At 34.6% G+C, this 17,128-nt stretch overlaps 1 protein-coding gene across 1 annotated transcript; it reads right to left on the reverse strand.

Moving 5' to 3' along the window:
• Positions 1 to 774: 774 nt before the first annotated feature.
• On the reverse strand, positions 775 to 12,466 carry LOC147410100 (uncharacterized). Its single transcript, XM_086432288.1, has 7 exons — positions 11,547 to 12,466; positions 8,801 to 8,839; positions 8,635 to 8,705; positions 2,059 to 2,123; positions 1,873 to 1,962; positions 1,685 to 1,777; positions 775 to 1,455 (listed from the first exon to the last, which is right to left on the reverse strand). Exons 1-7 carry the CDS (start codon positions 12,146 to 12,148, stop codon positions 1,048 to 1,050), a joined length of 1,368 nt encoding a protein of 455 aa, XP_086288414.1. The 5' UTR covers positions 12,149 to 12,466; the 3' UTR covers positions 775 to 1,047.
• Positions 12,467 to 17,128: the final 4,662 nt, after the last annotated feature.

Genomic DNA, 17,128 nt, shown 5'->3' on the forward strand with positions numbered 1-17,128 from the left:
TGAGTTTCTCGAGTTAGATCTCTCCATGAAAGCAGGCAGCCGACCCAAAATTTTCGTGACAAAGTTTTATTGCTGCTGTTGTTGTTCTATACCTAGAAGTCACCCAAGTTTCAAAAATGCTTGGTAAGAGAATTACGAGAAGGAAAATATTGGAGGAGTGACTTTAAACTTCACATTGATTCACACTTTGCTGACGTGAATGTGTATACAGGAACCAAAGATGCTTTTCATCGAGATATGAGTGAAAAGCATATATGGTTCCGTACGCACCTCCACATCAGCAAAGTGTGAATCGATGTGAATTTTTAAGTCCCTCGAGCACACCTTATAGGAAAAATACCTAGGAGTCAGTGGATTCCCCAAGTAGGCAAACAAATAATAAGATAATTAGAAGAATTGAAAACACAAATGATGATGGAAAACAAGAAAATCGGAGAGATTCACAATGTGAAAAGAGTATTTTTGTCGAAGAATATATATAAGAAAACAAACCTCTCATTAAGTTGAAAAAGAGAATATTATTTAAGTCTGGGTTGTCATTTCCTAAAACACCGGTAAAACTCCAATGGACGATCACCATCGTTCATCTAAACATTGCTCTTCCCATCAAGTACTCTGTAAAAAAGTTAGCACAAAAGCTTAACAGAGCTACAAAACAAGAAAGCAAAAAAGCCACTCCTCTATTATGAGAAATAATAATTAGGCAGACTTCTATTGAACCAATATCAATGCAAATTTAGGCAAGAAATTCTAACCCTGGTGAACATAAATGCAGTCAAAAGAAGTGATTCATAAAAAAGTTCCCTCTATTGTTTTACTTAGTTATGGCGAGACCCATCTGCCATAATAAAAGGCAGACATCACAAGTTCTGGGATTATAAGGCAAAAAAATTTGATTAGCCCCACAATCTTCATAGAATACAGGGGGCGGATTCAGAGTGGCAATCAAGAAAAATGCTTGCCACCTTAGAAATTCACCATTTTGTTTATTTTTCTCCCCTCTTGGGTTATGATCATTTCTTCCCGCCATGCACCAACTAATAAAATCTAAACATTTATTCTAGAATTCAACCAATCAATGATGTCCTTTGCAATATCTTCTCGCTCGGGTTCGAATAGGAGATCATGTAAGTAGCCTTCGTAGAGTTTGATCGATTTGTCAGTTGCAGAGGCTTCTTCGTACAGTTTTTTAGAAGCTTCTGGGTCAGTTACAGTATCAGCAGTGCCATGAAGAACGAGAAGGGGAACAGTGAGCCTGCTCAAGTTATGCTGTAAGTAGGATGAGATTCGAAGAATTTCCGAGCCCGTCCTGACCCTAATGGAACCAGTATAGACAAGTGGGTCCGAATACTTAGCGACTAGCGCCTCCGGATCCCGAGAAACTGGCATTCCCTTCTTGTTCGCAGCACTTAATTGGTATTTCGGTAAGAGAAAGGACAGAATTGGTGCAAGTACCTACCATCAAGGAGAAAAAGAATTTATATTTTGATTACCTTTAAAATAAAATAAAAACAGAGTTCAAAATTAAAGAGAGATTCCATTCACCAACTTTTGCTAAGAACACACCAATTCATAGGTGAATCACCAAAGAATTTGGACAAATCTTGGTGTGATCTTGGTAAAAGTTGGTGTGGCAATAGAAACTCTCAAATTAAAATATTGAAATAACGTGTGTTGTGCTTACTCCAAAAATGGGGTGAGACGGCTGAACTCGTATTGCAGGTGAAGTCAGTACCACACCTTTTACGAGAGTTTCAATCTTAGGGTCCAGTAAGGCCTACATTACACAGTAGAAAGATATTCAAATTTTTGAAGGGGAACAGAAACTATACCGAATGTTACAAGAAGGCAATCCATCAAAGAAAATCTTACCTTTAAGACAATGGCTGCACCAGTGGAGTGGCCGAAGCAAAAACATGGAAGACCTGGATTTTCCGCTAATACCTTCTCTAGAAATGCTTTCTGTAAATTTTGATGTCGGAGTAAAAAAAAAAAGGGGCATATTGTTTAGTTGTAAGCAAATCATCCTATGACTACACTTTGTGGGAAAGAACATACCATATCATTGACAGCAGCATCAAGGGAAGGAACATATGCATGCAATCCATCACTTCCTCCATGTCCTGAGAGAGAAAACAGTAATTTTTATCTAGTAAGATAAATAAGAAAGTAAAACCCAATAATTTTAACAAAACAGCTCTTCAAGCATCACAGTTGGTACAATAGCTTGGAAAATCAAATATATAAGGAATTTTCTGGCTTGGGTTAAGAGTGTAACTTGGGAAGAAATGATTCTTTTTTCCTTCGTCAGAAATCTAAGTAAAGAATGACAAGAAACTCATTCCATTTAAACCATGATTATTAGAAGATGAACGACAAACCCCCCAAGAATGTGACCTTCCACTAGACATTAATAAGATACATTGAGTGTGTCTGGAAGAGTAATATTCTAAATAATGTCAATATCGATTCTGCAGTGATCAGTCCCACAAAGCACATCACCATTTTCCTCTTTACTCCATAAGTTGGAGACCATTTTACCTGGAAATAATGGCTGCTACAACTTTAATGATAAGTATTGTATCACATTATTGATCCCATTTTGATTCCATATCTCTGGGTAGCATATTTTGAAGGAATATAAAATACAACTTCTTAAGTAGGAGACTCCAAAATCCACAGAACAAACCAGTGGGCTTATGGAAATTAAGAATCAACAATGGGGAACGTTTTGGGAAAAAAATATGCCAACCCCTGCACCAGCAAGAGATGTTAGAAAGGTATATAAATTGTAATCAGCTACAACACTTGTTCCAGTCGATTATTACAAAGTATCGCAATAGCTCGTGGAAGGCAAGAATGTAAGAAATAATTAAGAACACTCGTTCTTCAAACTGATAAGAGTGATGAACATAGGATTCCAAGCGTGGGGTTGCAAGGAAAATAAAAAATAAAAAAACTGCTTGAGGTGAACCATAGACTCCGCTCCTGAATCAAATAATTTACAAGGGATTCTCTCCACCATTATGAAGAATCATTCTTCCAAGCACCCAAAAACATTGAAGATTGAATCATCCATATAATGGAAATTCCTCCCTTACCATGCATTTATAACGAAATTTCCTAACCGTATTCAAACTCAGAAGACAGTTTTGGATAGAATTGAATGGAGGAACAGTATTGGCCTTTTTTCTTTTCTTTTCGGGATAAGTAAAGATCCTTTCATTAAGGGCGGTCAAGATGAGAGATGACCAACTAAAAGAAATAATACAAGAGAAAACGCCAGACACTAATCAGACCTAATACAACATACTTGCTCCCATCTAACCAAAAAATCCTCAAAGAAGATTCCCTAGAACAAGAAGGCCCAACACTGACAACTTCACATCCTCCATTGAAGCACTCCTACCATCGAAGACCCTACTATTACATTCTAAGCAAATCCCCCAAGAAATAGTGAAGGGGGCAACAATCCACAAACATGGAATAAAAAAAAGAGTAGCTCCACTGTGGCCAAGCCTGAAATACCCCAAGCACCGACTGAGGCAAAAAACCCGTCACCTCAAATAAATCCATGAAATGCTGCCAGATCCGCCATGCAAATGGACAATGAAAGAGCACATGATTCACTGACTCTTCATTCCCCCAACACGTAGGACAAATATTAAGCCTCATCCTTCCTTTGTTCATTATCCTATCCATTGTGAGACTCTTATGCAAAGCTGCGCACCAGACTAAGAAAGCTACTCTAGAAGGAACCTTAGGGCCCCACACTGCCACTGCTGGGAATGCATGAGTACCTTGCTCAACCAAGGACACACAGAATGACTTCAATGAAAAAATCCCATCCTTGCTCCCAATCCACACCTCCCACCTCCATTCCCCTAATAATTGAAACCCTGCCAATTCTCTCCAGCAAAGAAGCCACGGCCCCAATTTAGGAACAGTGTTGGCTCTGGATAGAATTGAATGAATGAACATGATTTGTTTCATCTAATTCCAAATTTTTGGGATAAGGATTCAATGATAATGATGATTGAACCGTAGTTTGATAGATGTGGTGCTCCCAACTTCATTGTCAACAACTTAGTCAACTCTCTTTCTTGTCTGGTGATTGAATTTTTCTTGACTCTTGATAATGTTATGTCCCAACGTATTGGGTAGAAGAAATATATAAGAATTAAAATTTGGGAGTTATCAATGCAATTGAAATTAACTCTTGAAAATCCATTTTTTGCTAGTTGTTTTTTAATACTAACCTGATTAGAAAGGATTATGGCATGAATTTCTTCTCAATCTTAGACATCTTTCTTTGTTCCCTAATTCCTTGTCATTTTCGTAAGGAGTACGTGGGTTGGGTTAGAACAAGTTAACTAAGTCGGATCAATGAGTTGGCTCTTTAACTGAATTGGACATATCATATCTGGTCAACTGGATCGGGCTAGTCTGGTTGTTTGGTTTAGGTAAATGATAAACAAACTGGTCTAGGGGGTAACTTCAATACAGGCCTAGGGCTGTTTGGGTCTTAAGGTTGAAGGTAGTTGGATGTGCCAAGTGGCCTGAGTTGGGTAGTTAGTTTTTATTGGACTTAGACCTCAAGATAGCATTTGAAATGGGCTTTAGTACAACACTAAGGAGAGATATAGGAGTCCTATTGGTAACCATATTGCTCAGCCACCTTAGGCAATATCTTGACTATTAATAATCTCATGTCTAGGGGTATTTCCTGTGTCAATCACTGCCTTCTATGTAACTGTGATGGTGAATCTATCATTCAACTTCTCATTCACTAACCTTTTGTGAGGACCATCTGGTCTCATTTCTTAGTTTTATACCACCTTTCCTAACCATACCTAGTTCGGTAGTCTTTTTTGTTCCAATGTTAGCAATTCTTGTGCTTTGGTGGTAGGAAGAGGACCCTGAGGTGCTTGGCATTTTTTCTTATTCGCCAGAGTATTTGAAAAGAGAGAAACAGCCGTGTGTTTCAAGCAAAGTAGAGTTCCATTCTGGGTGTCACTGTTTCTTCTACGGGGTTTATTTTCTTTTGGTGTTGGTCAGGTTCAATGTTTTAACGGTGTTTTTTTTTTCCAAAAAATCTTCTTTTTAGATGGGAGCATGTTTGTTCAAATAGCTTTGTGAATCATCTGTAGGCTGTTTCTCTTGTGCAATGCTTTTGGTCCTTTGAAGGCCGGTCTTCTCAACCGCATTATTTTCTGTTTCTTCTCCTTAAATTTTTGCTCAACAAAAAAAAAAATCAAATCAAATCAAATCCTAGTCTAAAAAAAAATTCAATGATAGGTGATGCGTATCGCATCACTACTCCATTCTAGATGGAACCACAATGCATAGAAAATTGGATCGAGAGAAAGAACATAAATAACAAGTCCAATAGTTAAAGTATTCAACATGAGTACGTCACTTAAGAAATGATAAAAACAATAATGCACAAAATTACAAGAGGCAAACAGTTTAGAAAAGTGGTAATCGATATTAAGAAGCGGTTGGACCACCATCAAGTGTAACTAAACCTTATCAAGGTTGCAAATTCCAATTTCAAGCATATTTATTTTAGCCTAGAAATGAAATATTTCATTGAAATGCTTTTAACCACGGCGGAAATAATGTGATTTTCATCAAAATAAGGAAATATTCATTGACATTTAAGGAAATGATAATCATTGGTGCAGAAATAATATTTTGATAGCCAAAAAGCAATACATGAAAATTTTGGCAACCATGTTACTTTAGGAGATATTTGACATGAGTTAGTTATAACCTTGTTTTTAAAACTCATCCAAGACCTATGAATCTGAGCGAAACTATTACAAATCTCCAGAAAATTGACTTGTTCAAGGCCCAAGATGATTTACCTGATATTTTGAAAATCTTGGTCACTTTTATGGAAAGTTGATTGAGATGATTCGGGCACATTTAACAAAATTCAATTACAGCCATAGATAAAAGAATTATACAAGTTACATGTTCTTAAAGATCAAGAGGAAGACCCCAAAGAACATCCATTGGGATAGTGAATGCGGATATAGACACTTTCATTAATAGAAAATGTTGCTCTAGAATGAAATGAATATAGGAATAGGATTCCTTTAGCCAAGACCCCAAGTCTTTTGATATAAGGCTTCAACGATGACAATTGGTTGAGTTTATGAAAATTCAAGCAACTCAATTGGTTTTAAATGTTTTTTGACATAAAATAATCAATTTTAATAATTTAAATGTTTGAGATTGATATAAATAAGATTTATGACTAAGCATCTATAAATCTACCTTATAATAGAAGAATAATAATTACTTTAATATTTTGTATAAAAAAAGGTCATGGCACATCATGTATTAGTCATCTTTGGCTTTACCATTGAGGATATATTGGAAGTGGGTTATAAAGGAAGTATGGGATTTTCAAGAAAGAGCCCTTTTAGAGTCGTAATGCATTCCTCACTACCAAATAAATAAAACCAATATCGAGTATGTGGAATGTAAATTTAGAGCTAGATAACATAAATTACATGGGCAACATCTTCCTCAATCCCTCCATCATACACAAAAATACAAACATGGAGAGCGATGTTGAAATCTTAGGACTTTAGAATGAATGTAACCAAGACTGAGTATATGGAATGTAAATTTAGTAGTGGCACCCAAAATGAGGAATGTCGAGTAAAAATTGATGGTCTAGAAATACCTCGGAGGGGCTAGTTTCGTTATCTCGGGTCTATTATACACAAGGATGGAGAGATTGAAGAAGACATTTAATGCGGAATGCAACCGATGAAGAGAATTACTACAATTTTATTTCATCAGTAACGAAATCTTCCCAGTCGAGGAGAATTAATGAGGACATCAAATCTTAAAGAGTAGATTTTAGTTTTTATTTAAATTTCTATTTTAAGGCTTTATTTTCATGTTTTTTGGGTTTATTTTGATGTTTTATTGGCCCATGGTCTTAGTATATTTAGGGGCAATTTAATAACTTTACTTGATCTTTTATTTTAGTTTATTAGGGTTTGAAATTTAGGAGAGAGAAAGTTACGAAAATTAGGTTTATTTATTTGGCATTTTAATTTGATTGGGACTCTTAAATTTATTTTCTTTATATAGATTGTATTAAGGATTTTTTTAAGAAATGAACAATGAAGATTTGATGAATAAAGAATGAGTTTATTTAATGGAGTGAAGTGAGTTCTTTGTGTGATTCCAAAAAACCCTTGGTGTGATTCAAAGGTTCTATCTTTCTATCCTTTTTTTTTCTTCTAATCTTTATTTGTTTCTTTTTATTATTTTCTCTTAACTTTCTTGATTTTTTATTCTTGAAAGCCCTTTCTTGATTCTTGATTCTTGAATTCTTGATTGTTAATCCTTGATTTTTGATTCTTGAAACCCATTTTATTTTAACCCTCAATCATTACCCAATAAACCTTAACCTTTAATCCCCTCCTTACCCTATAAAACCTTAACATTTAACCATATTCATTGAAATTGTGGTCATACTTGCCTAAAATTCAAAATCAAATTCTATTTTCTTATCTCTCCTATTGTCGCCCAAATCCTTAACTCAATCCCCAACCAGATTTACTTAAATCCCTTATTTTTCCAAAATCAAATTTCATTTCTTATCTCCCCTAATCATCCTGCATCAGCATTGCCCACAAATTAGAGCTAGATGGTTATAGGAATATGAGCTTATCTAACAATGGAGTTGCGCTTGTGGAATGTTATGTTAAAAACGCATACCCATCAAATTAAAAGGAAAATTCTATAAGATTGTAGTAAGAGCAGCTATGTTTTATGACTGTTGGGGGGTCAAGAAGCATCATGCTTAATAAATTGAGTGTAACGGAGATGATGATGTTGAGATGGATGAGTGGAAATACTAAGAAATAAAAATTTAGAAATGAAAACGTTCGGGAAAATGTAGGAGAAGCTCCAATAGGGGATAAACAAAGAGAAAGTCAACTAAAGAAGGCCAATTACAGAGCCAATTAGAAGAAATATTTAAGTTGAAGGTCCTAAAAGAACAAGAGGAACACCCCAAAAAAACTAGGATGGAGAGTGAAAACAGATATGAACTCAATTTCAATAACAAAAGACATGAGGAAGGCACTACATGAAAAAAGGGGTAAATTCGACGCCAAGGTCCTTCGAATTTACCCCTTTTTTTCACATAGTGTTTAAAAGGTTCATGTCAAATTGACTCCTTTTTTCACGTAGTGTAAACCCATAGCTTAGTTGGTTTGACTCATTGCAAAGAAACTTTGAGGCTGTGGGTTCAAGTCTAGCTTACCTATCAAAGAAAAAAATAACAAAAGACGTGGTCTTTGTACAAATTAGAATGGAGGTCGTTTAGCTGACCCCAAATTCTCTCCACTTTTTTATTCTTGCTGTGAGTTATTTTGCCTCCTTTGTGAAGTTCAACAGTATTAAGAAAAATGCATCCCCTTTAGATAACATGATAACTTAATGAAGTGAAAGAATAACATTAAGTTTGGGGAAATAGGAATCACATATAATTTATATGCAAAAAGCTCTAGGTAGAATGTTCGGGCAAGCACACAAATAGCTCAAAGTCAACAAAAAGAGTGAAGATAAGGAGATGGTGTAAAATTTGCACAAAATTACCAATCCAGTCCATCCCATAAACTTTGTATCCATTAGCATTAAGTTGCTTTGCAAAAACACTGTATCTACCACTGTTTCACACATTGAAGAAGTCCTCAGGAATATGTCAAGTTTTAGAAAGTTAATTCAAACTTCAAAGCTTGGATGTAAGAACTTATTTACCTACCTGTGCTCATTCAGTCCATGTAAAAGAACCACCAGTCCCCTGCACAATATAGATTACTATTAGAATCTACTTTTCATGGCCAGAGACTTGAAGCTAAGACACAATATACTCAAATAAAATTTTCATCAACATAATCGATAACATGGCATTAAATTTTGAAATATTTCTTTGAAATAAATAAAAGTATTTCCATTCCACAGGTTGAATTAACAGTTTCCTTTTTTTCCATATATTCCAACAAAACTCATTGTTCATTTCATGAAATATTTTGACAAGCAGTAAATATTGACAAAAATGGTCAAATTTTAGAAATAAAAATGCAATTTTTTTATAGAAATATTTCAGTTAATTTTAACCATTTTTATGAGTATAACCATTGTTTCAATTTAATACATTCAAAAATATTGATAGAAGATATAAACATATATTTGTGAGCCGTCGTGAGCTTTGGAAGGAACAGGACATGAGGGATTTCATAAACTAGCAAAATAACCACCATATTATTCTCAGAATTAAATCACTCATGTTCAATTGGTCATGGGTGGAAGGATTATTTTTCGGAGATTTTGTATCAAGATCGGACATTATTGTAAAAGGGACTTGAATAAGATTCTATTTTTTCCTTCTGTTTTTTATTTTTATGGAGGCCTCCTTGACCTAAAAGGTTTCCTTGTACCTATTTTTGGAAATCTATGCTTATCAAAAATATTATTTATTTTCTAGGTTTAATCATCAAGTTACCAACTAGGTTCTTAACACTATAATAAAAGATCAGTAGGCATCTCAAATTATCCTATAAGCAATAGGAGAGTTTTTAATTATGGGTTCTAGCAAGTTTTAATTGTAATAGCAGTAGGAAGAGGTGTGGAGCCGCGACTCCTTTCTAATGAGTGCAAATCCACCAAAATTCCTCATATGGTGTAGCTCCTTTGCTAGTGGAGCATTAAGTGGTTAAACTTTTATCTCTTTTCAAATCCCAATCTTACTTTCTCACAAAAATTCAAGTCATTTTTGTTTCGTTTAGTACATCTGGAATTTCTCTGCTCCATATAAATTATTATCTAGATATTCTTAAAATCCTTAACGTTTTATAATACATCCTACCTAAAAACCCTAGACCTAGGCCTCATCTTCTGCCCATATAGTACTTGAACTACATACCATTTCTTTAATGAACCCTGAGTTATGCATCAAAGTATTCCTGTGTTCCTGTTATAATCAGCCATCGTTTTCTGTCACGATATCAGTCCTGGTCATCTCCCTAGTCCCCCTAACCTCTGTCAGATAAGAAACTTAATTTCAGTCCCTTTAAGCCATGAGATTTCAGTACCTTTAAACCATGATTCCATCTCTAACCTCATCATAAACCTGTAACCTATTTTCCCAGCAATAAAGTCCTTAATAACTATTTATCAAAAAAAAAAGTCCTTAATAACTATTGGATCAGGCCCGGTTGGTTTCCTGAAGGGCCATAGATTAAACTTGATTTTCAAGAATCCTCGTAATCCTCAACACTGAATCTCCTATTCAGTTTTCTAACACGATAACTCAGATGAATGAAGTGAAGCAAAAAAAAAAGAATCCTAAACTGATGAGAATTAATATAAACCTCAATTAAACTTTCCAATTGGTGACACATATTCAATGATTACTTAATGTGGAAGGAGCTCTTGAAGCAGAATAATTATGGACAAGAGAAAAAGAATAGAAAAACTTTCATGAGCAGTTGACCCAACAATAGAAAGAAGCAATTTCCATTTCAAGAACTACTGAAATGATTATAGAAACACTGCCACCCAGCAAAATAGTTCTAACACTTCTAATATTTAAAGACATCGATATAATAACTGATCAAACAGATTCCAGAAATCTCAGACATGAGGACAAAGCCAATACTACATTTGTAATATTCCAATGGTATTATTCACTTTAACAAGTGTCCCCACCATTCAGATATCATTTAGAACATATATATGATAAAATTGCGGGCCAATTGGGAAGTGTGTCACACTGAAAATGATACAAAGGTGTGGGCACCATTGTTGAATAATGATGCAATTATGGTCCCTTCCTCTGCTACTATATGGTGGCATTGCCGATGCTATTGCATCACAAAGAAACCTAAGAGAATAAAGGGAGGGTATGGTATCTTCTCCATCAAATGCTCCATTACCAGGCAACCATTGTGCCAGTAAGAAATGAGGGAATGTTGAATTTACTTGGGTACTACAATCCTAGGGGCTCGGTCCAACTACATTGCACAACAGTGGCGTGCAGGATACTGCATTTAACACTGTCCTGACGTGGAGGTGCGCACAGAACCGTAGATGATTTCCTCGAGATACGAGTGAAAGCATCAACAGACCTGTGGGCACCTCCACATCAGCACAGTGTCCTGCATTGTCACTCTAGGACGGATCATATAATAAACATCATTGTAATTGCAAGAATGGGGGATAGGCTTCCTACATTTATAAATTTTACAAAAGAAAAAAAACACAGATTGAGTCGAATCAGAACCAATGGCAGATCTTTCATTCTATATTTCCATGAACTGTTATTTTCAAATTCAGATGGAACAACTGAAATAATGTTTAATATAGCACCAATGCAGGAACAGATTTAATAAAGAACAGAGGAATTATAGAAAGAATAATTCAGTAAAACTGACCAAAGGAGAATCTATGAATCTTGACCTAATCAATTGAAAATTAAGAAACAGATCATTTAAGAATAAATTACTTACTTGATTTTAATTGAAACTGGAGTCCACGACTGCGTAAATAACGTGTCTCCTCTAGATGTACCAAACAAAAATATTTCCCTAATCGAACTATGATCTTCGTCCTGCAACGCTCTTCTAATAGCAAGAGATCGTCTTGTAGCGACATCTTGATCTACTGTAACTCCCGGATTACTCCTTCGAGGAACCATAGCTGATGGAACCCTAAAAACCGGAATCTTTCGATTACTGGTAGTGATCTCTTGCTTATCATTATTAGGTTTCTCTGTAGTCGCCATTACTGGAGACGAAATGCTTCGTTTCCGCCCTTTGAAGGGCAAAATCAAAATCATCACAAAGGCGTTAATCAACATTACCAAACTCTTCAACACTCGAATCGACAGAAGCGCATTTACGCGTCCACTCGCGCCAGATGTCAAGAGAAGCGAATTTGACGCCTCTAACGCCTTCGAATTTGAATCCATAACTATAGTTAATCTAAAAAACTCAAATTTTTTGCCTAAATTTAGCTCGTTTGCCTTCTCTTTAACACGAAATCTTTTATAAGGAACGATCGAGAACCGAGTTTCGCTTATTGGAGATGTTGTTGGCCTCAAACGGATCATATAATAATAGATAGAATTGCTAGGTTTACGACAAAGAAATACTCTGAATTTGTCTCTGAAACTTCGAAGAAAATTCTGCCAAATTTAGCAGAGGATCTGACAATTTCTAGGGGAATAAAAATGATGAGAAATCGATGTTTCTGAAGATTCGATTCAGTAAATTATTACAATATCATGAATTATCAAACAATAAAAAGTAAAAAATGATTCAAATCGACAGCAGAGATGTTGCAGAAACCTTGAATTAGACAACAAAATTTGTCTTAAATTAGGGTTTGTTGTCGTTAAATTTGAAGAAAGTTGGAGAGAAAGAGACGTAGAAGATTAGCTCGTTTGAATGTGAGGATAGAGTCGGACAGGTGTAAAAGCGAAGGTGGTTTTGAAGGACACGTGGCATGATGTGGCGACTCGGATACTTCCATGGGGCTAGAAAAAAAAAGTTGCTGCTTATGTTAGACCAATATTTCGGACTAACTTCTTTTTATAGCACACCAGTTTTACTCAACAAGGCCGACTAATTTGAAGAGAATTTTCCCTAAATGCGCATAAAAAGTGACAATTTCACTATTAAAACAAGTCACGATCTCGACGAGATCGTTGATAATTATCAACGAATCCGTCACTTTTTATTATTGAGATTGTCACTTTTAATTAGAGTACCTAGGAGTGTAATTATCAAATTGGCAATCCAACACTAAAAACCTTTTAGATTTCATAGAAAAACTTGGATTCAAAAAAAAAAAATCTTTATTATCTTCTTTGAAAGTGTTGAAAATGGATAATTATTGAACTACCGAATTTAAAATTAAAATTCAAGTGTGAAAATTAACCTATTTTTCAAAAAATAAAAAGATTCAAAATTTTTAGAATATTGTTTTTAATAATCCTGTGTCATCAGATTATGTTTTTGGATATCGCAAACGAATGTCGTTGCATCCACTTCAACATATGTTAATTAATAAATTAACATCAATCTGAATTTTTTGATGTGGATCTCCACTCCAAGGTTTGATGAGTTACAAACTTGGTAAAATAAGGTTTAATGGGTAACCAACTTCAAAAAGTAAGGTTTTCTTAGAAGTTTTTCAGAATTTCAAGGGAGTTTTTATAATAACAATGCAACAATTAGGTCCATCGAATAAATCTCTCTAAGAAGAATGGAGGTATTTCCTGTCATGGAGAAATGGAGGTCAGAATGCTACAAAAGTAAGCCTAGCGTGCCTATATCTTATGCTCTTAGCCTATATAATATAATTCTCAAATTAAATTCAATCAAGACTCGGTTTATCAATAATAGTATATTAAGCATACTATTACATATTACGTAGGGGTCAAATTGGATGACTCATAAACAAAAACACATGATTGCAATCATGTAAATATGAAAGAATGGTCAAGATTTATTTTTTAGGATAACTATTCTCGAGATGTAGTATTGGATATATATATATATATATATATATATATATAGGGTCACGTTCCTAAGACTCTCATATTGAGACTCACATTGCGACACACCGTTTTGTCTTATATGGGTAAAAATGTTTGGAATGAGCTGAATTTTTGTGAGGATGATCTCTGTGATGAGGGGATCATCCTGGCAAAAAATCATCCCATTCCAAAACTTCTAACCCCATCAAAATTGATTTACAAAAATTGGACGGTCTATAATTTTTCAACAAAAATTGGACGGTCTAGAAGTTTCATAATGAGCTGATTTTTGGCAAGGATGATCTCCTCACCATAGAGATCATCCTCACAAAAAATCAGCCCATTCCAAATATTTTTGCCCATATAAGATAAAAGTGTGCGTGTGTCGCAATGTGAGTCCCAATATGAGTCTTAGGAACGCATATATATATATATATATATATATATAGGGTAGCGATCAAGGGCACAAACTTTTTAGCAAACTTTTTGGCAAAACATTTTTCAAAACATAGGTTAGAGGTTTTGGAATGGGCTGATTTTTGGTGAGGATGATCTCTACAGTGAGGAGATCATCCTCACCAAAAATCAGCCCATTCCAAAACTTCTAACCCCATCAAAAACAGTTTACAAAAAATGGACGGTCCACGATTTTTTAGCTTGTAAATATGGGTTAAAAGTTTTGGAATGGGCTGATTTTTTGTGAGGATGATCTCCTCACCGTAGAGATCATCCTCACCAAAAATCAGCCCATTCCAAAACCTCTAACTCATGTTTTGAAAAATGTTTTGCCAAAAAGTTTGCCAAAAAGTTGGCCATTGAACGCCCCCCATATATATATATATATATGAACAGGGTCCCGTTCAGTAACAAACATTTTGGCAAAACATTTTTCAAAACATAGGTTAGAGGTCTTGCAATTGGCTGATTTTTGGTGAGGATGATCTCTACGGTGAGGAGATCATCTTCACCAAAAATCAGGCCATTCCAAAATTTCTAGCCCCAGTTTACAAGTTGAAAAATCGTGGACCGTCCATTTTTTGTAAACCATTTTGATGGGGTTAGAGGTTTTGGAATGAGCTGATTTTGGGTGGATGATCTCCTCACCGTGGAGATTATCCTCACTAAAAATCAGCCCATTCCAAAACCTCTAACCATGTTTTGAAAAATGTGTTTGCCAAAATGTTTGTTGCTGAACATTTCCTTATATATATATATATAATAAAATTCAATTGGAGGGTTCACTTTACTATAAATTTTTTTAGGGGACAAGCATCTCATCCAGCTACTACAATTTTTTGTGGGACAAATATTTCATTCAATTATAATTTTGATGGGATCTACCCAACTCATTCTATTTCAACTTTGGTTTTTTTTTTTTTTTTTTCCTCCCCTCATTTTTCAATAATATCCCTCCAATTTTATTATATTTCTTCTTTTACTTTTTTACAATAATATCCCTCTAATTTTATTATATTTTCTCTTTTATACCTTTAACTCACTTTCTTCATCTCTCCCTTTCTGAATAATATCTCTCTTTTTTTTGAATAATATCTCTTCAACTTTGTTATTTTTTTCATTTTTACCTCCTCTAACCTTAAAGAGGATGCTTGTGATTTAGGCATGCATGGGCAAACTCTAACCTATATAATAAAATCTAATTGTAGAACTTATTTTATTATAGTTTTGTGGGGGATAACAATCTCATCCAACTATAGGTTTGAGGGAAATAAAAATCCCATCCAATTTTGCAGGGTTCACCTTACTCATTTATTATCTTTCATTTTCACACTTCAACTATTTGTCCTTCCTTACTTCCCCTCCATTTTTTTAATAATATCCTTCCAATTTTATTATATTTCCTCTTTTACCCCATTTTCAATAATATCCCTCTAACTTTATTATATATCTTCTTTCAGCCATGAACCTACTTTATCTTTCGTCATCACCTACTTTCTTAAAAATACCTCTCCAACATTATTATTTTTCCTCTTTAACCTCCTTAACATTAATTTCTTTTATAATAATAGTCATTCAACTTTATTATTTTTTATTTTTACCTCTCTTAACCTTAAAGAGGATGCCCATCCCTACAGTACGAGCAAAATCTCTCTCTCTCTCTCTCGCTTTATACACATCTATATATACATATAAGGCCCAGTTACCTGGACCGAGGGATCAGGCAAGTACTTGGACCACACTAATGAGAATGTGCCACATTGATAGATGAGTTAACTAGAGTTAGGCCAAACTTGAGAAAATCGCGGAATAGATAGGATTTCATATGAGTGGAAAAGAGTTTCTTGTCACACTTGCACTTGCTACGTCAAATCTAAATAGGGTAATTTTGTAAATTGAGGAAGCCATTCAATACACGAGGGCACATGTTATTGGTGGATCCCGAATTAAGTTCAATAGCCGCCCATTTTCAAAATCTTGATCAAGCCCAAAAGAATTTCTTTTTTTGGAATTCTTTTTCCTTGGATCTATGTTTTTTTGGATTGCCAATGCGGTAATCCATTTGAGCAGAAGGACCACTAGTAAGAATTAAAATCTTACTCAATGAGTAAGGAAAATGTTTTTCAAATAAGTTTTATTTCAGCTTTGGTGCGATTCTCACCGATGGGGATTTTAATTTAGGAACACTTTCCTTACTAATTAACTTAGTAAGATTTCCAATCTTATTAAGGGTCTTTGAGCTCAAATGAATCTTCAAATTGGAAATCCTATCCTATACCAAAACCCTTTAGATTTCATGAAAAAACTGAGATAAAAAATTTTAAAAAATAATTTTTGATCTAGTCCAAGGTTTTGAAATAGACAGTTATTGAAGTCTCGCCGAACTCTCAACTTTAAAATTAAAATTTAATGGTGAAAAGTAAATCTTTTTTAATTTTTTTCTTAATTAATATTTAAGTTCATAGAATTTTGTCGTCCACATCCTTGTGGCATCAGGTCATGTATGAGGATACCACATGTTGAGCTCAACAGCCTTGGTAAGATTTGAAATCTTATTAAGTTAGTAAGCCCATACTTACACCTTCTTTCTTTAATGTGTTCCACATGGTAAGGAGATAGAAGCAGTTGAGAAAAATAACCGCAAACAAAGTTTAGGCAAGATTAACTAGGGTTAGTATATGATTAAATGAAACCACATGGCATGTTTCTATTGATGTGGTCCAGGTTGAGCATGATTCTTCGGTCCATGCAACATTTTCCATATACATATGGTTTTGCATTTATAATGTGAGGACATAGGCTTTTCACAATTCACCCGATCTCAAACCATATAAGAATATTAATGTCTAAGCTAACTTATTGACCCTTACATATATTTTAATGTCTGAACACCCATTGAGATTAGTAATTTTCAAAATCATATTTTTCCAAAATTACGATTATAACACAATCATATTTTTACTATTATAATGAAAGAAGACAGGGTAGAAATGGTTCCACACCAAAACTTGAGTGGTCATATATGCCCCGACTTTTATATTTAAGTTTACTATAATCAGGGTCATTTTAGTCAAAATCCTAGAAAATTGTAAT

Source organism: Akebia trifoliata, chromosome 2 (genome assembly GCF_017979445.1).
Source record: "Akebia trifoliata isolate Shusen 1 chromosome 2, ASM1797944v1, whole genome shotgun sequence".
NCBI lineage: Eukaryota > Viridiplantae > Streptophyta > Magnoliopsida > Ranunculales > Lardizabalaceae > Akebia > Akebia trifoliata.